The sequence below is a fragment of the Heloderma suspectum genome, chromosome 4, assembly GCF_057233095.1.
Source record: "Heloderma suspectum isolate Gila_16-S chromosome 4, 16-S_ref, whole genome shotgun sequence".
NCBI classification, from domain to species: Eukaryota; Metazoa; Chordata; class Lepidosauria; order Squamata; family Helodermatidae; genus Heloderma; species Heloderma suspectum.
This window is the reverse complement of record NC_139461.1, coordinates 146,521,052-146,548,397: the sequence shown is the minus strand read 5'-3', so window position 1 is coordinate 146,548,397 and position 27,346 is coordinate 146,521,052. Positions and strand designations below refer to the sequence as shown.

Genomic DNA, 27,346 nt, shown 5'->3' with positions numbered 1-27,346 from the left:
CACAATCTGCGGGGTGCCACAGTTCATCAGCCCCCCCCCCCCCCACTAGTTTTTTTAAAAGCAAAAATACTGCCTGTTTGCTGCTGAAATTCAACAGCAAACTGCTCGGCCATGCTACACAGCACTACAAGGGTTAGCTTGTTTCTTAGTGGTTAAGACACTGAACTGCAGACTGGAAGGTCGGCAGGTCAGCAGTTCGAGACCCGAGTGCTGCGTGACGGAGTGAGCTCCCATCTTCAGTCCCAGCTCCTGCCAACCTAGCAGTTCGAAAGCAAGAAATTGCAAGTAGATAAATAGGTACCGCCTCGGCGGGAAAGGTAACAGCGTTCCGTGCACCTGGGTGTTCAGTCATGCCGGCCACATGACCACGGAAGCATCTTCGGACAGAGCTGGCTCTTCGGCTTAGAAACGGGGATGAGCACCGCACCATAGAGTCGGACACAACTGGTTGGGGACACCTTTACCTTTACCTTTTTAGCCACTACAGGCACCATTTTTTCCTTAATTTCACTTTTAAATTTCAGGGGTGGTGGTTGCCACATGTGGCCTGTGTGTTGCTGATCCAATCCTAGCCATTAACGATTAACTTTATAAATACAGCAAGATTTTGTTTCTGGTTTAAGCTTACCACTGTGAACCATGAAGCTAAAAGTTTGAGGAACACAAAAAAGCAAGCTGTAAATCTTCTGTAATACTTTCAATAGTAGCTGCAAACAACCATACCTGCTGCTAGTAAGTATTTCACCAGCTCTAAGTGTCCCTCCTGTGCTGCTTCCATCAAAGGTGTAGAACAGCCAAGTTCTATGTCAGCTCCTGCCTTAATAAGGAAGTCAGCTACTTCTGAAAACCCTCCACAGCAGGCTAAAGTTAGCGCTGTCTCCTGTGTCTCCTCTGTTTGTGCATTTATATTAGCACCTATGAAACAAAGTATGATTAGAAAATTAAAATTACTAGCATCCCTATTTGGCTACTAGACTGTTTATTCAGTTGACCACAAAAGCATAAAATCCAGTACAGGGCTGAAACATTTTGCTTCTTTAAAAATGAGTTTTAAGGAAGGTGCAACAGAGCAAGTTTCTAATCTTGAAGTATTATCCTGAATCCATCTGCCAGTTGCCTTGTTACCATGCTAAAGGAAGACACTCTCATGCATTCTGAACTCAGTTAACCAAACCAAGGTGCCTCTTGCAATACTCTATTCTTCAGTTACACTTGATTCTCTGTGAGCTAGCCAGCAAAGCAGTGCTGTTCTGGTGGCTCATGTGCCAGTTTCCATCCAGTATGTAAAGTACTGGCACAAGGGGCAGGAATGAGCGGGACAGCAAGGCAAGCAAAATCTTGCAACATACCAACAGGAGGGGTGGGAAGAGCTAAGAGAAAAACAGAACACTGGACACTTCTGTGAAGATTCCTTCTGGTTTGGTGTGATAGAGGCATCCAGCAATGGGTTAACTGCCTGGGAAGTCAGATCATGTGACCTTGGTCATGGGTAAGGCAGGGAATAGGACTGGGGAGAAGTGTATCAGCCTCAAGCCTAGTGACAAAAATCTAGGTCACATGATCCTGCCTTCCTAGGTGGTAGGAGCTAACTCATTGCTGGATGCCTCCATCACACCAAACTGAGAAGCACTGCCGGATGTTAAGCACTGGATGCGAGTTCCCATTCTCCCCAGAACAGCAGCCAAGAGAGCTCAGAGGGGGCAGGGTCCTTAGCCATGTCTTCTTCAGCACAGACTGGTTGAGGCACAGTCCTTTTCCACCCCCTTCTACCTCCTGCCTCTTCCTTTCTCACAGAATGAAGCTCCTCCAAGCAAAGCAATACTACATCCTGCAGTAAAAAGAAAGAGTGCTTAAAATCAATACCGTTGGCTGTACGGGACGGGGTGTTTCCAATCAATCAGGACTATTTTGATCCATCTAGAGCATTTTAAATAGTTTTGCAGTCCTAATAATTGGGCTGTTTTGGCAATAACACAAAATCATAGTTTAGCATAATGCGAGGAAGTCTAGTTTCCTGCTTGGCTTGCATGTTTCCCCCACCCCCAGCGAAGCAGTTAGGAATTTAGTAGCTTTTGCTTCTGTTTTTGATAATCACAGCTTGCTGTGTTGCCTGAACCTGGACAAACAAGGATTAATCTTAACCACGATTAGCTTATGAAGCTGGCTTGTTTTCACTAACCGTCATTAAGAGTGAACACAGTTTTAGGGATTGGACAACTCATTTGAAGTAGAAGCTTCTGGTCTCCTCCTCACGACTATGCCAGAGAAGAAGGGACAGGGAGCATGAGAGCTTTAGGGGGTGGGGGGGTGTTAACACTTGTTGTCATAATGCTAAAACATGGTCATGTCTGAACACAGCAAATATCTCCAATGTAAGAGACGCCACAATCAGCAACACAATTATTTTGTTTGCAATATTAGCACTAAAACTACCAAAGACACGCGCTTTAAAGCTGTACCCTGTTCTCTTACCTTGTGCTAGTAACAGAGCCACCATCTCCTCATGGCCTTCACGAGCAGCTTCCATCAATGGAGTATAGCCTTCATCATTAACTTCCTCAAGATTTGCTCCCCTTTCTATCAACAGAGCTGCTAGTTCCACATGCCCACCACAAGCAGCAAGCGTCAATGGAGATTCAAATGAATCAGCAGGCATGTTCACTTGAGCACCACTGTCCAGCAGGAGACGAGCTACTTCAACATGCCCATCCTATATAAAAAAAGAATAGCTATTAAATAACATGGCACAAATACCCCACCAAGGAACTGTTCAATATCACTTGAGTGATGACAGACCACTATACTCAGTCTTCAGATTAAATTGCAAACAACATTTTCAACCTGTTCCTCCATCTCAATAAATATATAACTTCATACCATCACACACACACATTTAATATTAATGTAAGTCTCACAGAGAAGATCTAGTCATTCAAGGAAAACAATTCTTATAATATATTTTACCTACTTCCTTATTCGGGGAATTTAGAACCCATACATTCTATCTCACATATTTCTAATGTTAGATAGAAGGAATCCTACCAATATGGATCCCATCTAGGGGGAAGGATGGACTGCAATATTCCCTAATATTTTGCATCCTAGGCAATCCTGCAATACCCTCCCTGCCAAGGTCCAGCTTAGAGTCAGCCCAGTCATTCAGCTTGTAGCGTCAGCTGAACATGTGGAAAAGCAAGCAAGATGGAACAGATTCCTGAGACTTACTTGGAGAGGGAAAGTAAGTAGTTCCTGCATCAAAAAGGTGTTGAACTGATAATTTTGCCATACTGTGAACCACTATTGTGGTTTGTTTCTTCTTTGTAGACCAAAACCTTGTGTTATGGCTGCCATACAGGAGACTACCTGAACACCTTACAAATGGAAACTCATCCCCTTCTGACCTCAGGTGCACCTGCACTGGTTGTGTGGGGTGAAGGGAAGTAAGGTAGTTTTGCTAGCAAGCTGCTAGATATGTGCATGTCCCAGGTCACCAAGATGTTTGTACTGAGAGGTTACTTTTCAGGATTAATTCAGAGCAGAGATTTAATTCAGTGTTCACCACTGTTTGTTCTGCAAAAAGCTTTTGGCATTTCCTCTATTGTCTCAAGGATCACCTGAAAGAACACTATAGACCAGTATCCTATGGACCCCACTAATATATTTTTCGATGAATTCCTGTATTTGGGGGACATGATACCATCAAGATGAAGCAGCATCTTCACAATACAGGAGGTGGTGTGACAGAGTCACCATCTGCTTTGGGCAGGGTTACACTCCTCCTGAACAAGCAGGTCTGCAGACTGGCAATACTCCTAGACTCAGCACTACTTGAGAGTTTATGGGTAGTGGGGTCAGGAGTGACTTATATGAACTTCATCAGGTATGTTAGTAGTACCCTTTCCTGAAGAAATAAGAACTGGCCTCAGTTATTCATGTTCTTGTCATTTCCTGGTATTGTAATGTGCTTTACATGGGGTTGCCCAATTCAGAAACTTCAACTGGTCCAGAATGCAGCCACAAGGGTTTGCTGGGGTGACCAAAAAATCACATCATATTACACTGGTTCTTTGCCAACTTCACTGGTTATCCATGTTTCCAAGCTTAATTCAAGATCCAGATCATGATCTTAAGAGACTGAGGACTAGAGTATCTCAAAAAGTACCTCCTCTCACATGAGCCTACTTAAAACCTCCATTGCACTACAGGAGCCTTTCTGTGTCCTCCCACTGTCAGAAACATGGTGGGTGTGCATGAGAGATAGTCTCTCTCAACTGTGGCACCCAGATTGTGTAACAGCTTCCCTAGAGAGGTATGCCTGACCCCATCACTGTCTGCTTTTAGGCAGTGAGTAAATATACTATTGTTCTAATGGGCCTTTAAGAATTACTGTCTCTCTGAAGTTTTTAATTTTTGCTGCTGCTGACTGATATAATTTTATACTGTGCAATTGTTTTTATTAAGTTTTTCTATGCTGCCTTGAGTGTATTATAAACAGAAAGATAGGGCAAAGTATATCCTACATTAAAAAATACCTTAACTCTACACAGTTTCTTTGCAATAACTATCCTTACATGTTTGAGAGAGAGGGAGGGAGGGTGCACTATGCAATCCTGCTAACTCAATCCACCATTGATTGGGTATCGTCATCCCCCTGATTTACTTCTCCCGTGGATCAATGGCCCTTCATAGGCAAATGGTTTCCTACCTCCGTGATCTACCACTGAGGTGGGAGGTGATATAACATCAGGCATTAAGATTACTGCAGCATCAGACCAGCCATCTTCAGAGAGGATAAGAAAAGCACCCTCTTCTCTCTTTTCTGACTCTTACCAGTTAGTTAACATTACTACTGTCAAGCTGAGAACACAGCTGTTGACAACCCTTTTACGCCTACTATCATTTCCAAATTTGACCACTTTAGGAAAAATAGCACTAGACTTCACACTCCATGTATCACAGAGAACACTAAAATGTTTTTTTAAACAGACAAACAAACAAAATGAACAGCTAGTAGCTGTAATCTTGTATAAACATTTTTCTAAATATTTTCTTTAAACGACTAGAGAGGTACAGGGTAAATTCTTTAGTTCCCTTCACCCAAACACAATTTATTCCAATAATTATTTACCATGCAAGCCTCCATTAAAGCTGTGTGCATCTCATCTGTTTTGTGCTCTTGATCAGCTCCAGCTTCAAGCAAGAATCGAACCATATCCAAGTGACCTTCAAAATACAAAGAGAAAAATGAGATTGCTCAACATCAAAACTACTCAATACATTCATTTGTGATTCTATAGGTCTATGAATCTGAGTACAAAGCATCTGCAAAATTAAGATTCCAATATGGACTGCACAAAACCTAAAATGCAACACATCCTCCTCAGAAGATTAGCAGTTAACATTTTTAAGTCTATTTTTTAAATGTACGTACACAAAGTTGTAACATTTTAGTGAAGAGCTGAGGTTGCCTTAATCCTACAAGCTAGGCTTCAGCAGTATGTGAACCGAGAACTACCGGAAGTACAAGCTGGGTTTCGAAGAGGCAGAGGAACTAGAGATCAAATCGCCAACATTCGCTGCATCATGGAGAAAGCAAGAGAATGCCAGAAAAGCATCTATTTCTGCTTCATTGGCTATGCTAAAGCCTTTGATTGTGTGGATCACAACAAACTCTGGCAAATTCTTAAAGAGATGGGAGTACCAGACCACCTTACCTGTCTCCTGAGAAACCTGTACGAGGGTCAAGAAGCAACAATAAGAACCAGACATGGAACAACCGATTGGTTCAAAATTGGGAAAGGAGTATGACAAGGCTGTATATTGTCGCCCTGCTTATTTAACTTATATGCAGAGTACATCATGAGAAACGCCAGGTTGGATGGATCACAGGTCGGAATTAAGATTGCCGGGAGAATTATCAACAACCTCAGATACGCAGATGATACCACCCTAATGGCAGAAAGTGAAGAGGATCTAAAGAGCCTCTTGTTGAGAGTGCAAAAAGTGGAGAGTGCAAAAGTGGAGAGTGCAAAAGCTGGTTTGAAACTCAACATTAAAAAAACTAAAATCATGGCATCTGGCCCCATCACTTCCTGACATATAGAAGGGGAAGAAATGGAAGCAGTGACAGATTTTATTTTCTTGGGCTCCAAGATCACTGCAGACGGTGACTGTAGCCATGAAATTAAAAGATGCTTGCTCCTTGGGAGGAAAGCTATGGCAAACCTAGACAGCATAGTAAGAACCAGAGACATCACCTTGCCGACAAAGGTTCGTATAATCAAAGCTATGGTTTTCCCAGTAGCAACGTATGGCTGTGAGAGCTGGACTCTAAGGAAGGCTGAGCACCGAAGAATCGATGCTTTCAAACTGTGGTGCTGGAGAAGACTCTTAGGAGTCCCCTGGACTGCAAGGAGTCAAATCAGTCCATCCTAAAGGAAATCAACCCTGAGTGCTCATTGGAAGGACAGATACTGAAGCTGAAGCTCAAATATTTTGGCCACCTAATGTGAAGAGAAAAGTCACTGGAAAAGACCCTGATGCTGGGAAAGATTGAAGGCAAAAGGAGAAGGGGACGGCAGAGGATGAGATGGCTAGATAGCATCACTGATGCAATGAATATGGACTTGAGCACACTCCGGGAGAGAGTGCAGGACAGGAAGGCCTGGCGTGCTATGGTCCATGGGGTCACGAACAGTTGGACACAACTGAACGACAACAGAGGTTGCCTTCTGTCCATCATCAGTTGAACACCTTTGTTTTGTTTTATCAAATGCTACTTTTTATTTTGACACTGCAGAAATAGCAGCTACCTAAACTTTTTTAAAAGGGTCGGACACGACTGAATGACTGAACAACAACAACAACAACACTTTTCAAATATACAGCTAATGGCCTGGATCCAAAAGGTGGTGTTGTGCGAATAGAAAGCATTATTGCTTGCACAAGAGGTAGGAGGTGTCCCTGGTTTTGGAGACTGCTCTCTTCCTGCAGCAGCCATATGCTGGACTATTCCAGAGGGTTTCCCAAAACTCAAGAGGTTTTTGGAGGGGGCAACAGAGGAAAAGAGGAGGCAAAGGCAGTGAGTTTAATTCTCAATCACTCTTTTCACAGTATCCAAATATTACCTTCATTTAATCAGCTGTAAGTAATAACATAAAATTTCAAAACACTTTGAAGCTACAGAGAAAAATTTCTCAGAGAGACAGACATTTGGAGAAAAAAGTGTATTTAATACTTCCTGCCCCAAGAGGTTAAGTCATCTTCCTCTTTGTGTTCCAACAGCAAGTGAAGACATTTTTAAAAACAAGCATTTTTAAAACAAGTATCTTGCTTAATTTTATTTATTGATGGTTATTGTGCTTGTTTTTACTACTGCTTTTAATTTGCTGTAAATATGTTTCATGATTATTGTTTATATGTTTTTTATATTTTGTAAGCCCCTTTGAGCAATTACTTTTATGGAGGGGAAAAGCAGGGTATTAATTGCTTAATTAATGAATTACTTGGTCAAATCTAAAAATTTACTTGTATTTTAAGAACATTAAATGCAGCATGTATAACTAAATACTTATAACTCTACTCGTTGATCTATTTAGGAAATTTAGAAGAATAAATGCCTCAGCTTTATTCAATGAAAAGTTACAAGTATGCCCAAAGCGAAAGATGGAACGATCCCCCCAAGCTACCCAAATATATCAGAGAAGCTTTTAGGTTTGGGACATTGTGGGGGGTGGGGGGTACAAGTAAGAAAGGGAATTTTAGTTGCATGAACATCTTTCCACTCACAGACCGACTGGGTACAGCCCAGTATGCAAAGCTCAATATAATCATCTAGAAAACTAAATATATCTTATTTTTAAATGCAAAACTCAGAAAAGAAACATTTTTATTATTAACTTGAGTGGTAATAAATGTGAATATTAGCACATCGTTGTACACAGTAAGGCTGCAATCTTATGCACAACTAATTGGGAGAGCCCCACTGAACCCAGTGGAACTGCATAGAAGCAGACCAAGTGTCATACTTGAGGAAAGGGCTCAGTGGTAGAGCACATGCTTTGTATGCAAAAGGACCAGATTCAATCCCTCATCTCTACAAAGAGTTGGGAAAGACTCTTGTGTAAATCCCTGCTGATGTCAGTCAGTGCAGACAATACTGACCTAGATGGACCAACCTGGCATAACAGGAGCTTCCTATCTTAATTTTCTCTACCGTTACTATCCTGATCCATATTTACATTTTATTTATATCCTTTTCCATCTCAGTAAATATATTATCCTTGAAATTACTAAGGACACAAGAGCAGCCATGCTGGATCAGAGCAAAGAATCTGTATTGGGACCATTTCTTTCAAGCTTGTTCATAAATGATTTGGAATTAGGGATAAGCAGTTTCTATTTAGCCCAGTATTCTGTTCCCACAGCTGCCAGCCACATGGCTACGGAAAGCCCACAAGCAGGACACTAGTGCAACAGCAACTTCCCACTCGTGTTCCCCAGCAAGTGGTATTGAGAGGCATACTGCCTCCAACACTACAGGGCTTGTGCAGAGATCCTGACTAGTAGCCATTGATATATTTAACCTCCATGAATTTGTCTAATCTCCTTTTAAGGCCCCTTTTAAGTTGGTGGTCATTACTATATCTTGTGGTAGCAGCTTCCATAGTTTAACTATGCACTGAGTGAAGGTGTATTTCCTTTTGTCTTTCCTGAACACTCGGCTTCATTGGATGATCCATTTCCAGTATTATGAGAGGCCCATACACTTTTTTTGTAGGGGAATTGCTTCAGCTCCTTGACCATTTTGGTTGCCATTTTCTGCACCTGTTTCAGCTCTACAATATACTTTTTGAGATGTGGTAACCAGAACTATACACAGTATTCCAAGTGATCACTCCACAGATTTGTATAAAGGCATTATAATATTGGCAGTTTTATTTCTGATGCCTTTCCTAAGGATGATACCCAACGTGGAATTTGCCATCTTCGATAGTTGCATACTGGATCAATATTTTAATCAAGCTATTCACTATTCACCACAACCTTAAGATCCCTTTCCTGGTCAGTCACCGCCAGACCCCACTGTCATACATGTGAAGTTAGGACTTTTTGTCCCAATGTGCATCATTTTATACTTGTTTACATTGAACTGGATCTTCCATTTTAATGCCCATTCATCCAATTTGGAGAGATCCTTTTGGAGCTCTTTGCTGCCATATTTGTTTTAACTACCCTAAATAATGCGGTGTCATCAACTTGGTCACCTCACTGCTCATCCCTAATTCCAAATCATTTATGAACAAGCTTGAAAGAAATGGTCCCAATACAGATTCTTGAGGGACCCCACTATTTACTTCCCTCCATTGGGATAACTGCAAATTTATTCCTACTCTCTGCTTTTGATTCTTTAGCCAGTTACCTATCAATAAGAGGACTTTTACTTGTATCCCATGACTGCTACATTTACTCAGGAATCTTTGGTGAGGGATTTCATCAAAAGCCCTTTAGAAGTTCAAATAAACGAAGTTTACCAGATCAACCCTATCCACATGCTTGTGGACACTCTCAAAGAATTTTTTAAAAGGTTAATGAGACAAGACCTATCTTTGCAGAAGCCATGTTGATTCTTCTTAAGCAAGATGTGTCTTTCTGTATCAGGGGTAAGCAACTTGTGATCCTCCAGATGTTTTGGCCTATAACTGCCATCAGCCCTAGCCAGCATAACCAATAGTGAGTGATGATGGGAGTTGTAGGCCACAAGTTGACCACCCCTGTTCTACATGCTTGATGATGTTAACACTTTTCACCCTTACCCGGAACAGAAATTAAGCTACCTTTCTATAATTTAGTGCATCTCCTGATACACTTTTAACAATTGGGATTAAATTTGCCACTTTCCAGTGCTCTGGTATAGGGGTTGATCTTAGGGACATGTTACATATTTTTTTTCGAAGATCAGCAATTTCATGTTTGATTTCTTTAAAGACTCTCAGATGAATACCACCTGGATCTGGTGATTTTTTATTTGTTTGTAAGGTCTAGAACGGCATTTATCTCATCAACACTATTTGCTTCCATTCTTCAGACTCACTTCCTGAAAATATCAGTTCAGGCATGGGTATCTGCCTCATATCTTCTGCAACAAAGACAGATGCAGAAATGATCCATTCAGCATCTGCAGTCTCCTTATCCTCCTCTGGTATTCCTTTAATTCCCTTTTAATCCAACAGTCCAATTACCTCCGTGGATGGCTTCCTGATTCTGATGTATTTAAAGAATGATTTAGTGTTGGTCAACATTATTAGAGATGTACTCCTCAAAATCTTTTTTGCATCCCTTATTGTCTGGTTCCATTTTTTATGTGCAAGTTTGTGTTCCTTTTCATTCTCATTTGGGCAATACCTCCATTTTCTGAAGGATACCTTTTTTAGTTGAGCTTCTATTACTGTGGCTTTGAGTAATCTTCCACTCCCATTCTGGAGAGATCTGACCCTCTTGACTTTCCCTTTCAACTTCCTTTTAACCAAACCCCCCATTTTAGATGAATTTCCTCTTTCAAAGTCAAATGTGACTATGTTGGACATCCACTTACATATAAATTAAATTTGATAGCACTGTGATCACTGTTTCCAATCAGTTCAATCACAGTCACATCTTGCACTAGGTCCTGGGCACCACTTAGTAGTAAGGGGTGTAAGCCCAGTGGTAGCATGCACGTTTCTGCATGCAAAACACACGCTTTGCATGCAGAAGGTCCCTGGTTCAATCCGTGACATTTCCAGGTAGGACTAGGGAAGGATCTTGCCTTAACCTACAGTGCCACTGCTGGTCAGTGTCAACAATAACAGGCTAGATGGACAATAAGTATAGCCGCTATGCCCTCTTTCATGTACAGAGCAACACCACCTCAGTGTGCTTGCCCTTGTCCTTCCTATAGGGTTTGTATTCAGAGATGACCATATCTCACTGGTTCTGTTCATTCTACCAGGCTTGCTATATTCATGTTCACTTTTAAAACTAAACATTCTAACTCTACCTTCCTGGCTTGGAGGCTTCTAGCATTAGCCTAGAAAAATCTATGTACGGTGCCCCCTCTTTAAAAAAAAGTAGTAAAAAACTGAAAAACATTAAGGTGCCAGGATCTCTTTCTTGCTCCTGAACCTGCCACTGATTAGCTGTTCAGCAAGCAGGAAGAGAAAGCAAGGCAACGGGATAGAGGGGGGAGAAACAGCGAAATAAAGAGGCTGGGGGAGAGAAATAGCAAGGCTAAAGGCTGGGAATGGAGAGAGAGAAACAGCAAGATAAAGGGACAAGTGGGAGAGAAAGAACAAGACTAGGAGCTAGGAAGGGGGAGAAAGAATGATAGGGACAGAGAAGGGAGAGAAATAGAGAGGAAAGGAGTCGGGGGAACAAAACAGTGAGGCTAAAGGCTATGACTGGGGAGAGAGGGCACAGGAAAGGTATAAGTGGACAGAAGATTGTGTGGGCCAGGAAGCAACTCCTTCCATTTCTCCCTCCCAGCCTCTAACCTCACTTTTTCTCTCCCACCCCCACCTCTTGACTAGCCAGGATGCCACAGCAGCCATTATGTGACTAGCCACATCCTCCATGGGAGCCATTTTGTGATGATGCCCACAGCAGTTTCTCAAATTCCCAAATGTGCCCCTGGGTCCAAAAGGTTTGGGGACCCCTGCTCTAGAGCCTAACAAATCTAAACCTTCCTCCCTACACTACTGTTTCATCCACACATTGAGACTCCTCAGTTTGCTTGTTTAGCTGGCTGTGCACACAGAACAGAGAGCATTTCAGAAAAAGCTACCTTGCAGCTCCTTGCTTTCAATCTCTTCCCTAGCAATTTAAATTTGGCTTTTAGGACTTCATGATTACATTTTCTCACATCACTGGTACCAACATTCACCACAGCCAATGACTTCACCATAGCACTATCTACCAAGCTGCCTAGCATTATTTCTCAGGTGTCTGAAATATCTATAACTTCTAGTTCTGAACTTTCACTTTTTAGTTTCATGTCACTTCAGAGAATGGTTTGTATGGATTAAAGGCAGCTTCTCAACTCTTTCACATTTATTCCTTGACTGCATGCATGTATCTTCAAACATACATCAGTTTATTTCACTTCATGCAGAAGATGCAAGAACCTGAGGCAAGTGAGAGACAAAAGGAGTCATAAGCTGTAGTGCGCAAGGTCTTACCACCATACTGCATGGGTTTGGCAAATTCCTAGTTTGGACCAATTCCCTGAAGAGTCCCTGTGTTTTGCACCTTTTGAAACTTGTGAGTGTGGCTTGCAGTGGCAGTATTATTACAATAATATTACTACTTTTACATCTTGGCTCTAGGAGCTTCACAGCAGTATAAGTGGTTGAAAAATTATTTTAACACTACTTTCAAGATCATCTCTCCCATTCTGAAGGGAAAAAAATGAGAAGTTTTTCCAGTTTCTCTCAAATTTCTAATTTTGCCACTGGAAAAAATGTCAACAGAGAGAAAAAAATAGGGGCAAAACAAATTCTCCCCTCCCTCATGTCTTCAAATATTCACTTCCAGAAAAGGTTAACCAAAATGATCAAGAGGCTGGAGCTACTCCCCTATGTACTACTCCCCATTTGGGGCTTTTTACCTTAGAAAAAAGACAAGTAAGAGGGGGACATGATAGAGACGTATAAAATTATGCACGGTGTGGAGAAAGCAAATAAAGAGGAAACCCTCTCCCATAATACTTGACTTAGCTCATCCAATGATGCTGAATAGTGAGAGATTCAGGACAGATATTCTTTACACAGCACATAGGAATAACTTTGTCACTCAGTGCATAGTTAAACTATGGAATTCACTAGCGCAAAATTTAGTGATGACCACCATCTTGGATAGCTTTAAAGGAGGATTGGACAAATACATGGAGAATAAGGCTATCAGTGTCTACTAGTCATTATGTGACTAGTAGACACTGATGGCCTTATACAGTAGTCTCCCACTCCAGTAACAGTGACATTATGCCTCTCAATGCCAGTTGCTGGGAAACATGAGCAGGAGGGTGCTACAGGTGTACTCCTGTGGGCTTCCCATAGGCATCTGGTCGGCCACTGTACAAACAAAACACTGGACTAAATAGTCCTTTGGTCTGATCCAGCACAGCTCTTCTTATATTAGTACTACGTATATTCAAGTACTGAGGCAATTTAATAATTTGTACAGAGTTCAAGATCATAGTTCAGAGATTTGATAATTTGCATTCTTTACCCCAAAATAATGGTTCAGTAATTTCATGTGACATGGAGTGTGTTCAGGACTATGTATGTTCTGTACTTTAAGATTTAAGTTCAGTGCCAAAGCAAGATGAATCGTGCAACCTCAGTAAGTTCTACAGATCAAACAAATGTATACATTTGCATGATATATTCTGCATTTTACTGCAGCTGTTCAAGGCATCCATTTTGTATGAATATGAGTATGGGAACACATCAGTCTTAACATTACAATGTCATTATCAGCATCTTAAAACTGTGGAACCTACATCTGTTTCCCAGTTTTCACATCCTTCAAACCTTAATATGTTATGCAGTGTATACTGTACCTCCACATATAATTTACACATACTCCATAGAATGCTACAAGCAACAGGGAACTTTTTGTCAACATAAGATTTCTTTAATTATGATTAATTTACTAAATTATACCTTGCCTTTAAAAATATAGTGAATTCCCCAGTTACATTCCTTCAAAATGTCATACCTTTATAACAAGCAAGTGTAAGAGCACTTTCTTTGAATTCATTGGAGTGAGTGTTGATTCCTGCACCATATTCCAGAAGTACTCTTGCAACCTCAACGTGACCCGCGCTGGCAGCTTCCATTAAAGGGGTATGCCCATTTTCATTATGATCTTCAATATTCGCACCTGCTTTCAACAGTACTTTGACAATGTCAACAAATCCCCCAGCACAGGCATAAGTGAGTGCCGTGTTCCCTAAAAGAAGAAATATGCCAGTGTCACTCCTAGCCTTGTGTTATTCATTGAAGTTTAATAAACACATAATTGTAACGTTAATCCATTTTCTGCATGGTTACTTCATATATTTACCTCTCCATTATTATTAGGGCTGCAATCCTATACTCACTTACCTGAGAGTAATCTCCACTCAAATCAACAGAACTTGCTTCTGAGTTGACAAGTACAGGTTTTTTCTATAAAAGTCTTTCTATAAAAATCATTTTTCCCCACAGGTACTAGCAACGCTGTCGTGACCCTTAAATGCTACAGCAGCAATGTGGGATCCATCCATGGGAAATTATTTCCCAAGGTACTCCCACATGTAAAAGCCTGCAGCCACATGGGCAAGACAGATTGAATGAGTCCTCCCCATATAATCAGCACTGTGGTGACCACAAGTACATGCCTGGCTATTAAACTAAGCCAAAGTTTGTAGATTCCTGGCTGTGGGAATCAGAATTATGCCACCTTACCCCATGATGACTGGCCTACCTAGCCAATGTTGACATTAGGACCAAATTTCCTTAGTACAACTGAACAAGCTTAGACCTTATCTGAGCAATCTGTAAACCACAAAAATAGCAACACAGAGATAATAAATATAAAGCATTTGCATGTTGCACATTTGTAGTCCAAGGTGCAAATGAAAAGCCGGGACGCCATAGGCCAAAATAATCTGAATATCTGGAATTGAACATCTTCACAGGGCTAGTATCAAGAAGAAAGTGCATAAAACACTCCTACTCCCAGAGATTAGCCACCAGAATGATTAATATTACTATAAACACAGTTCAAGTTCAAAAGGCATGGCTCAGAACAGAACACTGGTCACTTACCAACAAGATTCCTTCCAGTTTGGTGTGATGGAGGCATCCAACAATAGATTAAGTCCCACCACCACTCAGGAAAGGCAGGATTCATGTGACCAAGATACACTATATATACTGAAGAGATATACTTCACACTAGTGATCTTGGGCTCATCTAGTTCTGTTCTGTGGTTGACCTTGAGACAGAGTGAGTACTGCAGAACCAAGTCTTAAAGGATTAATGGGTTAAGACAAGAGGAAGGATGGTACTCTTGATCCCTGACAGGGCATGGAAGAACCCATAGTGTCATGGATATGTAAAGAGCCCTGGATTCTTAAAGACTCAGTTAGGCTGAGAGTAAGGTTAGGCTGAGAGTATGGTTGGGATGGCTCTACCACATCAAACCAAAAATAACCTTCACAGTTAAGTGGTCAATGTTCCATTTCCTGTTTGGTATGAGAAGGCATCAAACAACAGGATGAGTACCAGATGATCTAGTAGTAGGATGAGAGTCTCAGAAAGAGGGAAGAGCTGGTTGCAACACCCTTCTCCCAAATGCTGCCTCTACAGAGGCATGCATCTCTATTTTGTAGTATCTGGGGAATGTGTTAGGGTTGGATTACATGATTGCTCTATAAGAGAGGGCCTTGAGTAGAATATGCAGTTAGGTGTGATGTTGGACCTTGAAGGCCTTATAGATGAATATCTTGAGCTACCTGGCAGTGGTGGAACTGGATGATTTTCCCCTCAGGGAAATAGGACGGAAGAAAACAGAGTTGGAGATCTGTTGTGCATTTGTTAAGGCCTCTGTAGACATCCAGCATGTGACACATTCTCTCAAAGGGGTGAGAGTATTTGGGACAAACAGAGGGTAGAATTAATTTCTGTGACCTGTCAAACTACAGTTTTCTGGGTAACATCAAGAAAAGTCATTTCCAATTTTCTCAGAAATTATCCAGCTGGGGGCATTTATAGACACTCATAATGGGTTTGTCTCCCTCTCCCCAGAGAGGGGTGGGGGGAGTAAAAAAATGCATGCAGGACATCAAATCACTCTGACACAAGAAATCAGCAGATCTGATGTTCCTAGTGCACATCTTAGATCTCATGATTTCCTGCTTGGGCAGAGTTCCACTCCTGCCAACTTCAGTCGCTGTTTCTCCCCTTCCAGACCAAATTGTGCACAAGTGCCATATCAAGGTGCCCATCCTCCACTGGGCAAAGACTTCCAAGAGGGAGGGCATTTACTGGGGAATCCACCAGAGGCACCTTTAGATTGTCCATGGTCTGTTGGAGTAGAACATCTAAGCAATGTTGATGGCTGTTCTCCCTTGGGAGTGGGGATGCCATCTCTGCCTTAACATGCTAGTGAAAACAAGGAAAGGGTTCTTCCCTGATGGTAGGTTCGATTCTGGAAATACAGAGGCTCCCCTGGATGTTGACTGCGTTGGCTCTGGGGTACTTGGTTGAGATCCAAGGGATGCGAGGGCCTCAGGGAGAAGGGATAGAAAATCTTCATTATTGAAAAGCCTCACCCTAGAATAGTCTTCTAAGGGGCTCTAACCCAACAATTCTCCCTCTTCTCTGTCTGAGATGTCTTTGTCTCTTGTAGAGATTTAAGCGAGTGCTTTTGGCTTCAGGGTGTAATATTTGCCAGTTAGAGACTCAGGAGATACCTCAGATGAGGGAGGGCCATGTGGCAAATTGAGGCCTGAGAGTGCTTATGTGCTGCTTTGGGCTTTGCTTTTTATTTAGGTACAGATGTGGAGGATTCTGAGGAATGCTCCCTTCCAGCTCTATTGCAAGATTGTCTGTCTCTGTCCTGCTGTTGAAACTGCCTGTTTGATTCTACTAATGTGCCTGACCTTTAGGTCAATGGAGGAGGATGCTGGGGACTGCAATGCCTGGTTGGAGGAGCTAGATAGCGCTGTATCAAATTGTAAAACCTCTGCAATGGGTACTGTCCCCTCCCCTGGTGAACAATACAAGTGGTGTACTGGGCAGAGAAGGGCACCTCTTTTTGGCTTAAAAATGGAAGTAGGTCAGTATTCCCCACACTACATTCCCAGTCCTCCTCCTTTCCAGTTGTTCTCTTCCAGGTGCCAGGCGAAGACCATTTTTATTTTCCAAGCATTTTAGCATTATAGTCTTTTAACTTTGCTGTTTTAAATCTGTTAATGTATTTTAAATTTCTGCATTGCTGCTATGTTTTATTCTGGTTGTATTTTTATATTGTAATTTTAAGCTTTTATATTTTATGCTGTTTTTATTCTATACTTTGTGGTTTTAATTTTTGTAAACTGCCCAGACAGCTTCAGCTATTGGGCGGTATAGAAATGTAATAAATAAAGAAGTTATCCTTAAAAGACCTGGTAGAGAGAGTGTCATCAAGGTAGCCCGTGTCTCTGAGGCAGAGTTGCAGCCAGTGGTGCTTGGTTATGTTTTCTGTAGAGGAGGTGGAGCTACCTCTGCCTTTGGTTTCCAGTTGATCCTCAAGCCGGCTAAAACCAGCATCTATGGGTGTGGCAGAGCTCCAATGACAGCTCAAGCTGGTATGCGCAGGCTTGCCAGAGGTTTCTTCACCACTAAAGGCATTAGGCACGTGGAGGCAGCATTAGAAGCACTCTAGGTCTACACATTACTCCATGTTACTCAAATATGTTTGATTGCCTTTGTCTTCTGCTTTGCAGACTCAGGGCGATTCTGTACCTTAATGGTGGCATGGAAAAGGGCAGCAGAACTCAAGAGGACTGAAATAGGAAAGGACCTGGGGAAGGGGGGGGATGGATAGGAAGGAGCAAACAAACAGAAAGCACAGGAAGGCTATGGGGAGTGATTGAAATCAAGAGACTCCAGATAAATTTGCTCTCTCCTGTGCGAAATGCAGGGATGAACTGAGGGAGCACCCCAAGATCACTAATATTGAGGCAAAAATGTTGGTCATGTGACCCCTGATTTTCCTTGCAGTCTGGAGAATAGACCTATCGTTGGATGCCTTCTCACACCAAACTGGGAACTTAAATTCTTTTTTGTAGCTGAAACAAAGGAATTTGATGCCTCCCAGCTTCTTTGGACCATGATACATATTTTCTGTCATGGGGGCATATCTAGAAGGTGCCTTTCCAGGATATGAAGGGTTGCCCAAATTTGTCCTTCATGATGCTGGCAAACTAATACTTCTGAAATACAACCACAGAACTAATGTCATATTCTGCTGCCCGATCCTGGCAGGCACCTGTACCCCATTCTTTACTGCAGGGGTGGGTAACATGCCCCCCAGGGAAGTTTTGCAGCACCTACTGGCTCCCCTGCATCTGCAATGCTGCCTCCACCACAGCCACGCACCCAAATTCCCAGCAACTGTTTGCTGTTCTTGGATTCAGGGGGGCACAATTCTCCTCACACATCTTGTTTCCCAGCAGAATCACTGAGAATGCAGCCACACTGTCACTTCCGGTTGTGGCAGCAGCTGTAGTGAGAGAGACATGTGGAGAGTTCCGGGGGGCTCCAATGCAGCTCCCCAACACTCTGCAGTTGCCCACCCCTGTTCTATTGCCAGCTTCACTTCAATGAAAACAGTTTTGGGTACTCTCTGGAACTTGGATTTGCCCGTTTATAGAACATGGCTTACAAGACTGTCATCTGGGGTAGCAGTTACTAGATCACCTCTACCTGCCAGATGGATTAAAGATTCTACTGCCAGAACTGTGTCAACCTCAGAGTGTGGAAAAAGACTCTATAGGGTTTTAAATCTGCAGTATACCCAAGAATTATATGGAATCTTTAAAATATATATATAATGGTCCACAATAACTCCGATAATAAGGAAACATTCTAAGAAGGTATTTTCAATTCGTATACTGCCATTTCAATTAATATCTAGTATTTCTTGCAGAAATGCCTTACACCAACTTAAAAGTTACTGTGTCAAGATGTTTCATTTCTCCCAAAATGTACAATGCTACTTTTAAAATATGATAGGTAATACTAATACTAGTTCCGTTTCTTCACCAAGGTTTATCTGAGTGTTTATTTAAAAGACATTGTTTAGAAAGTGTTACTTGTCATACTTAACCCTACTTTTCTCTAAATAATGTGTATTTATTTCCAGCAAGAATCTTGTCATACAGAACCTGCAAGAAGGAAACTAGGACTTGCATCCACTTATTAGTTGCTCTTCATCCCCTTACCTGTTGAAGATTGGGCATTGACATCAGCACAATGAACAAGTAGCAGTTTCACAATGTCCACATAACCTCCACTGGCTGCTGCCATGAGTGGGGTTATATCTCCTTTATTCCCTCTGTCTTCAACGTTTGCATGCATAGCAAGCAATACCTGCATAAATTAAACAGAAGTTAACATTAGGCTTACCATTATTATTCCACTTTTAAAGATTTCTTCTTAGTCATTGGGCTGACTTGCATGTCACAATAAGCCACCGTGCATTACTTAACCCATGGAGTTCCGAGACATGCGCTAGCCACTATTTTGAAAATGCGAATTGAAGTGGAGGCTTGTTGGGTCGTGCGAACCTGGGCGTCATGGGTCATTTGAGAGTTAAACAATGGGTTGTTCTAGGGTTATCCAAGGCTTGTTTAACCCTCAAATAAGCCACGACACCCAGATTTGCACGACACAACAAGCTGTAGCGCCCCCACTTTCATATGCAAAATGGCGGCCAGTGCACATCTTGGAGCCCCGTGGGTTAATTAACCTATGGTGGCTTATCATGACATGCGAACCGAGTCATTCTCTCTGTGACAGACAAGAATCAGATGCTCAGTCACAAGAGGGATTATTTAACACCAGCACTATGCTGGCCCTGTAGAAAAGAGTCCCTCCTCAGACGGCTTACAATGTAAGAAGTAGACAAACAAGAAGGGAAGCAGACAAAGAAGCTGGATGAAAGCATGAGGGCAGAACAAGCTGCTGATACCAGACAAGGATGAGAAGAGTGTGGAAGTGAAACACAGGAGATCATTACTAAGATGACCTAAAGACAGATGAGGGCAGCTATGCAATTTTATACTTCCAAGGGACATGCAGAAATTGCCCTGAACTAATAATCAGGTAGTAAATTCCATTTCATTGCAATCATGCCACTGCTAGTATCCATCCATCCATCCATCCATCTATCATTATTTATATCCCACCTTTCAGGATAAAATCCTACCAAGGCATCTTACAAGTGAAACAACAATACATTAATAAAAGCCATTTTAAAACAATATTAAAAACAACAATTAAGGATTCATCCCACGGAGCAGCTGATGGTAGAAAGCCCTGCTGAGGAAGGTAGGAACAGTCAGCTAGAGAAGGGGCCTGAGGTGATCTTTGCCTACCTGCCTCTATCTCTCTTCTGGGGTTGTTCCCACAAGGCAGTTGGTGGTAATGGCCCTGTGGGAGGCAGGCAGCAAGTCCAGCTGTAGCAGGGGCCTGAGGTGATCTTCGCCTGCCAGCTTTCCTCTCCTCATATAGACCGCATGTAACAGCCCATGGCTTAATTAACCCATGGATTGTTGAATCCAGGACGATGAGTTAACTGTGGGTTGTTAACCCATGGCTTGTTGCTGGTTGTGAACTCTGGGTTGTTCAAACCACGGGCTGTCATTATGTCCGAAACCAGAATTGTGGGTTGTGCATGGTTTGTTTCATCAGGCAGCAGGCCTGAGCAGTAAAAATCCAACTGTTCTAAGTGCTGCCACATGATATCAGTAGCCCTTTTCTCTTCCAAGCAAGGACACTGACGTCTACCTAGCAACAGCACTGAGGGCATTCATCCCACCTCCTCTCTCCTGCACAAAAGCTTCCCATTAAACTGGCAGGGTGCTTTGCCTTTCAACAAGAACATTGCTCTTATCACACTGAATATCCTTGATACACTGTGGCTACGCTATTCCAACTTAGTTATGTCTGCAATTTAAAATGCCCTACAACAACAAATTACAGTTTTCAATGAATAATTGCCCCCTCAATCCCAAACTCCCACACCTTAAGTTGCCTTCCCTGGTTAAAAAAGAAAACATTCAGAGTAGTCTACGTAGTCATTCCAAACTCCCTCACTCTCCTCAGGCTGTTGGAAAAGGTGGGAGAAGTGCTTTCTCCACACCTTCTGCTGCCCAGTCTTCTCTGTAGTGACTTCTAGGGATCTGGCTGCTACCACATCTTGTACTGATCTGCCATAGCTGGGAGATCTCCATGCTCCATGGAGTCCAGAATGGAGGACAACACTGCCTCACTTTTTTCCACCGGTGGTACTGTCTCACAAGCATCACATGTCTTGCAGGCACTTTCTCAGGCAAGCAGGACCCAAAAAACCCAGAGATTACATGGTCATTTCTGGACATCTGCTGAATTGGGCATATTCACAGATCTCTCAACCAGTCCCTACACACAGCAGGCCCTACAGAACTCCTATATACATGATGAGGTGCTCACATGGTTTTCTGAGCAAATGACAGCATGCGACTTTGTGTGCAGCCCTGAGTAGTGTAGGGAAAAGTTGCACGGACTGCAGAAGTTCAAAGATTACTACTCAAAATAAGCGCTTGTTCTATGACATGTTGGCAACAATTCTGCTTGATAGGAGGGACATCACATAGAAGGGTATACAGCTGGCAGCAGCATCCCTGCGTCACAGCACCCCAGAGTTAGCCATCACCCACCGATGGACAGCCTTTCCCCAACCAGAAATTCAACATCGCTTACTCCTGGACCATCAAGGAAAGTGGGGGCCACACGGAGAGCAGGTGCATGGCAATCTCCACCCCTAATGCCTCTACACATTTCAGGAGTTCCTGTGCATGTGCCACAGAAATTAACCACAAGTACCCCTCAACAGTGTCCCGTACCATCCACAACAGTCTGAAGACATCCCAGTGCTGCACCTCACAAACTGCTTCATGCAGAACATGGAACAGAGCACCCACCTGCTAGTTTGGTGGAAATTGCTTGGGCCAGCAGAGGTGAGCATTGCAGCACTTGCTCGGCAAGCCCATTCCTGTTGGCGCTACAAGCCAGCCATCCTATTTCTGGTAGTAGCAGCCACACACCGTCCTCCAACCAACAGTCCAATTCCATTTCTGCCCTTCTGCAGAGGAACTCACACTTGAAACTGCACCTCTCTTGAATTTAGAGGAAGGGATGGGTGGCAGACTTAATGAAGGGATGGGTGGCAGACTCTGCCACTTGATCCTAAATTGAGTTGTATTTTTTCTGATTCGAGTGACCCCTCTTTCACTGGTTTCCCTCCTACGGATGCTGCCTCTTTAGGGAGGAAGCATTTGTGATTGTGAATTCAGAGCGCAAAGTACATGTCAGTGTGCTTCATAAGGGTCTTTTGAACTGTGTATTCTACATATGAACCAGCCAGCAAGGAGCTGCTTGTGTCTGATGGGTATATAAGGAATGTGCTATTGAGCCACAGTTGAATTTCGTTCTTTGATTGAATTTCTTTTTCCCTTCCCACATGACATCCCTTTTATAACTAAACAGTGGAGATGCAGGAAGAGTAGCCACAGCTCAAAGCAGAGGAGGGGGAACTTCCTCCACAGGAGGCCAAAGACGCTCCAATTCAAGTAGCACGGTGGGAGGCAGTAGACACTCCAATTCAAGAAGCACCAGAGGAGGGAGCTGAAGGAGAGGTGCCACTGATGAACGCTCAGAGAGTAGCACACTTGAGGAATAGGTGCAAAACCTTTCATGTCCAACTAGCTAGAGACTTGGTGTACACAACAGAAACGACAGAGGAGTGGACCTATGAAGTTCTTCTGGAGCTGGATAAACATGAGTGTTGATACAGGACAAGCAAACATCTCCAGTCTGTGTGAGTGACAAGGCACATTGCTCAAAGCATTAGGGCTCAGTAGAGTCTGTGGTAAATGCTCTGAGAAAAGGTATGGAGGCCTCAGAAAGGACCACCACGATTGAAAGGCAGACCTACGTGTTACAAATATTATCAGCAGCCCTGACAGACATGTTGCCAGGTCATCCAGCACCAGTCGCCTACCATCCTTTTCCATATGACCAACAACAGTTTCTGCCTGCACCAACTCCACTTCCCTTTCAACATGTAAAGCATGCTCAAGGACCCTTTGTCAGGCCTCCAGTTTGAGGTCTTTGGCCTCATCATGTGCCCCTACAGCTTCTTGTTCCTGGCCAACTGGAACCACAGCCGCCTTTTGAAAGGCAGTATCAGCTGGGCATCCACAAGTAGCACCACAAATACAGTGTGCCCACATTCCTATAGAACAGCAGATGGGGGGGGGGGGAATGCGTTCTTCTATCTGAGCATCTCAAGCCCGATCAGGGAAGAGATGGCAGCTCTGGTGTTTAAACCCCTGATGTAGCATTTCTTAATTTCCTCTCCCCCCCGCCCCACCGTATTACACACCAACTCTGCAATTCTTGCTGTATCCTTCTCTCATTCCCCTGTCCCCCTTTACTACTCATGTTCCAGTAATACAGTCCTGAAACTGGTGCCCCATTGTTCCTAGAATGAGGTGAGGAGTGTTTCTGTCTGAAGGAGACTTTTCTCTAAGATTCTGCAACAAAGTTGCAATAGAAGGCTTAGAAAATGAGAACGAAGAAAGGGCATTTCACATTAGGTTTTAAAAGAGAAAAGGGCAATGGGGCTAGTATAGGCATGGATGAGGCATGGGATTGCCTCTCTCTACAGAAAAATCTGATGCCTGAGGAGAAAAGGTGCATTCATGCGTGGTTGCTGGACAGGGAAAGGGTGGTGGGTCGTGTGATTTATGCCATTTCAGTGTTAGTAACTATGCATTTTCCTTCTTTTCCCTCACTACCTCCCCAAACCCTCTGGGCTTCTAACCCTCCTGCCTTTCCAACTTCAGTCAGAATGTCTGAGAATCAATACAGGCTCCTTTGCAAACACCTATATAAAAACGAGCATAGAGAAGCTGGGATGAAAGAAGATGTGATTGCCATAGAACATCAAGTCCATAAACTTGAGAGTGCAGTGTTCAGGCTGTGTTTAAACAGACTTGCAGATGAGGCCATGAGTGCAAGTAGCTTTTCCTCTTAAGGTGGAAACTCTGCTGTGTGCTTCAGGTAACAGTGAACAGCAGCAAACAGATTTAGCTAATGGGAAAGGGGAGGATAAGCCCTTGCAGCTAATGGTGTAAAAAATGCCCTCAGAGTCGATGCAAATTTAGAAATTTAGGGCAACTGAGGGTATGTACCATCTTTCCAGCCTCTCTCTGGCGCCAGAGGAGGCAGGCCCAACACAGAGAACCTTGACAAAGTGCCAGGCTGCAGCAGAGGTCTACTCAGGAGCACAGGGGCCCTCCTCATGAGGAGGACTCCCTGAACGACTGTAGCTGGGGCTTGGGTGGGACACTGGCAGCTCCAGGACAAAAAGCCCAGTAGAAGCTTACAGGGGATGCTGGAAACAATGTCGGCATTTGACTCTAGTTCCAGCCTACTGCCTGCCTTTGGACCCTGCCTTCTGCTTGGACCCCTCTTTGTAAGTGACCTTGGCCTAGATTTGACTACTCTCTTTGAATGACCCCTTTTATCTGTACTGTCTAGCTTGCTATTTGTTACACTGGATCTGACTCCAACTGTTTGTGGACTCTGGCTCTGCTTGCTCCTCTGCTGTACCTTCAGCCACTGATTTGCCAGCCCCCAGCCATGGAGGAAAGGGCATCCCCCCTTTCCTCCACAACTTTCCCCTCCAACAGTTAGCTCTCTATTGCTCCTCCTCCAGCCTTCCTCTAGTGCTAGCTTGCTCCTCCTCAAGCCATTCCACTTCGCTATAAATACACCAGTCCTCTAGTGACTGCATTTCACTGCTCAGATTTCAAAGTCTGAAAAACAAATATGGCTGACAACGCTGCACTCATGGCCACAATATATGCAATCCTACAGTGCCTCATCGAGAATAGTGACTCTGTGGAAGAGCATTACCGATACTGTGTACATTTCCAGAAAGCTGCTGTGGAAGAAGTAAAGCACTGACCTAAGTGCCATCAGTGCTGCAGAGGCTTCAATACTGCTCTTTGTAAGGGAGCAGTTAAGTGTCCACAGGCACCGCCTTAGAAGAATATGCTGGAGAATGCTCTCTGCTGTGGAAAGGGCCACAGCAGCCATGGCAAGATTCACCATGGTGGAGCAACTGATCTCCGATCCCTCCATCACGTGCCGCTGGAGTCTGCTATAGACAGAAAGAGTGTGGCTGTCGATGCTGGAGCTAGATGAATGGAACAATGTTCACCTCTGTGGTAGTTTCTGGATGTCACGAGCAACCACTGAGACCACTGCTGACAAAATCAGACCCATAATCCAAAGGCAAGATAAAGAAATGCATTTGGCTGTTTCAGTAAAATAAAAAAATTAAAAGGGCTTGTTCTAACACTTTACAAACTTGCCTTCAACCTTGGCTACCTCCTATTCAGCACCACCTTTGATGTCAGCAAATCCACAGCCTGTGAAGTTTTCCAAGAAACTCTCTACGTACTCAACGAACTGTATCTGCTTGCCGTGATAAAGTTTGGAAACGAGGAAAAAGTGCTGCAGGGCTCCAGGGAGCTGGGATTTTCTCGGGTGGAGGTGGGGCAGGGCGGGCAGGCTGGATTCTTCCCACATAAGTATCCTCACTCCAGAAGGTAGCAGTGCAGAGTACTATAACTGCAAGTCTTTCTACAGCATGGTTTTGCAAGCACTGGTAGATGCAAAGAACAGGTTCATGGACGTTTATGCAGAAATCATGACACAGCTATCTTTTGGAGTTCACCTGCAGTAGATTAGCTGGCTGCAGGCACTTTCTTCAACAACTGCCATTCTGGTGAACAGTGTACCAGTATGTCCCCTGATCCTCAGAGATCAGACTTTTGCCCTTCAGCCATGGCTTATTACACCTTATCGAGCACCACAAATGGCCAAAGAGAAATACTTCAACTACTACCACAGCAGGGCGAAACTACCAGTACAGAGCGTGTTTGGCCGGCTCGACTCTCAGTGGCGGTCGTTTTACACACTTCTGGATGTTGGCAAAGATACTGCTGATGATGTTAAAGTGATGTGGTGCATCCTTCACAACATCTGAGTCAAGGGGAGACATACTCCTGGAAGAAAGCTTCCACGACAAGGTGATGAGCGGGATGCCATCCCCATCAGTGGGCAGTGCCAGCAGCCCACTCCATGGCTGCTGAATCCCCACTCAGAAACAGCATCACAGCATGAAGCCAGAGCAATGCATGCTGCTATAACTGATTTTCTTTGGGAACGTTATCCACGTGTTACATGTGACTAAGTAATTCTTGTTTCTGTGTAAAATGGCAGCCTTCACAGTTGTCATGTTCACTAACGGTACCTGGACATTATGTGCTTTATACCCAAGCATCCCTGCCTTCCCTTACTTTTCCGGTTCCCCTCTCTTGCACTGCCACCCTAACAAATATATTACTAGCTCCATACTAACCAAAAGCCTGTCTATCATGTAATCTGAATTACAAATCAGTAAAATATGTTTTAAAATATGTTAAAGCTTGACCACTATGTCATTTCTTGTACATACATGTCTGAAATCTGTGTAAGAAAAAAATCAGCCAGATAAAAGTGGCTGCAAGGAAGGAGTTGTGGCCATAGGGGTGTTGGGTGAAAGACCAACTGATACCTAATGTAAAGGTGAGTCCAGAGAATTAGCAGACTTGAGTGGAGGGAGTGATGCGTCAGGCAGGGTGTCTAGGAGAGTTACTGCCAGGCAACTTCGGGTTAGTCCATCTCCCCCCACATCACCGCTATGGATAGTGTTATGCATTCCTAGTGGTCTAGCATGAGCCTGTCGACAAAAGTGCTTTGCAGGGGAAAGAAGCACACAGGATGGAAGGGGGAGTGTGTGATCCGTTGAAGACCAAGCCTAAAGTACTTCCGTGCTTGGTACGGAAAGCCTAGAGTGGAGGTGGTGGAAGGAATGGCATAGAAAACTGGGCAGGGGGAGGGGGAGATGAACAAACTTGCAGCTGTGGGTTTAAAGGGAGGAGTTTGTACTCTGTTGTGGGCTTACATGGTAAGCCAGTTTGGGGTAGGTGTCGGAGGTTTTCCTCCATGGGTGACATTGCACGACAAGGGGAGGATGTGGGGTTTTAAGTGGTTTATCCAGTGCCTGTAAGGAAAGTCAAGTCTGGCTGCTCTTTCCAGCCCCAATAGATAAGGAGACTGTAGCAGCAGGAAATGTTTTCATGTTTGGTCACTGCACGGTTACAACCGCCCATAGAAAAATCTGGAGGCAGACTGGGGCAGTGGGGGGAATTTCCAGAGAACAGTACAGCTATTCCCAGGTGAAGATTATTACGCACCCATATGACTGAGCAGACCAATAGCAAAGAGGCTGCTGATGTGATGAAGACTTGCCAGCAGTTGCTTGCTCTTTGGAGTTGCAAAGGCTCCTGGAATACAGGCTAAGAGCCAGTGAGGGCGGTGAAGGAAAACCCATCATTGGAAAAACAACCCACGATGTGTTCGATTGTCTGGTGGCCAATTCATGAATTAAGCTAACA

The 27,346-nt window shown here is 43.5% G+C and overlaps 1 protein-coding gene and 1 pseudogene across 20 annotated transcripts in view; one reads left to right on the top strand and one right to left on the bottom strand.

Moving 5' to 3' along the window:
* The window catches only part of ANKHD1 (ankyrin repeat and KH domain containing 1), a 173,003-nt gene that overhangs the window by 100,212 nt on the left and 45,445 nt on the right, over nt 1–27,346 (bottom strand). For all 20 annotated transcript variants that reach the window (XM_084850861.1, XM_084850870.1, XM_084850862.1 and 17 more), the window contains exons 5-9: nt 19,013–19,160; nt 13,756–13,989; nt 5,129–5,223; nt 2,473–2,710; nt 724–915 (exon numbers count right to left, since the gene is read on the bottom strand). In XM_084850861.1, the coding sequence (XP_084706987.1) occupies nt 724–915; nt 2,473–2,710; nt 5,129–5,223; nt 13,756–13,989; nt 19,013–19,160 (907 nt within the window). The remainder of the gene's footprint in view (nt 1–723; nt 916–2,472; nt 2,711–5,128; nt 5,224–13,755; nt 13,990–19,012; nt 19,161–27,346) is intronic.
* LOC146347528 (uncharacterized) lies at nt 24,669–26,100 on the top strand (annotated as a pseudogene).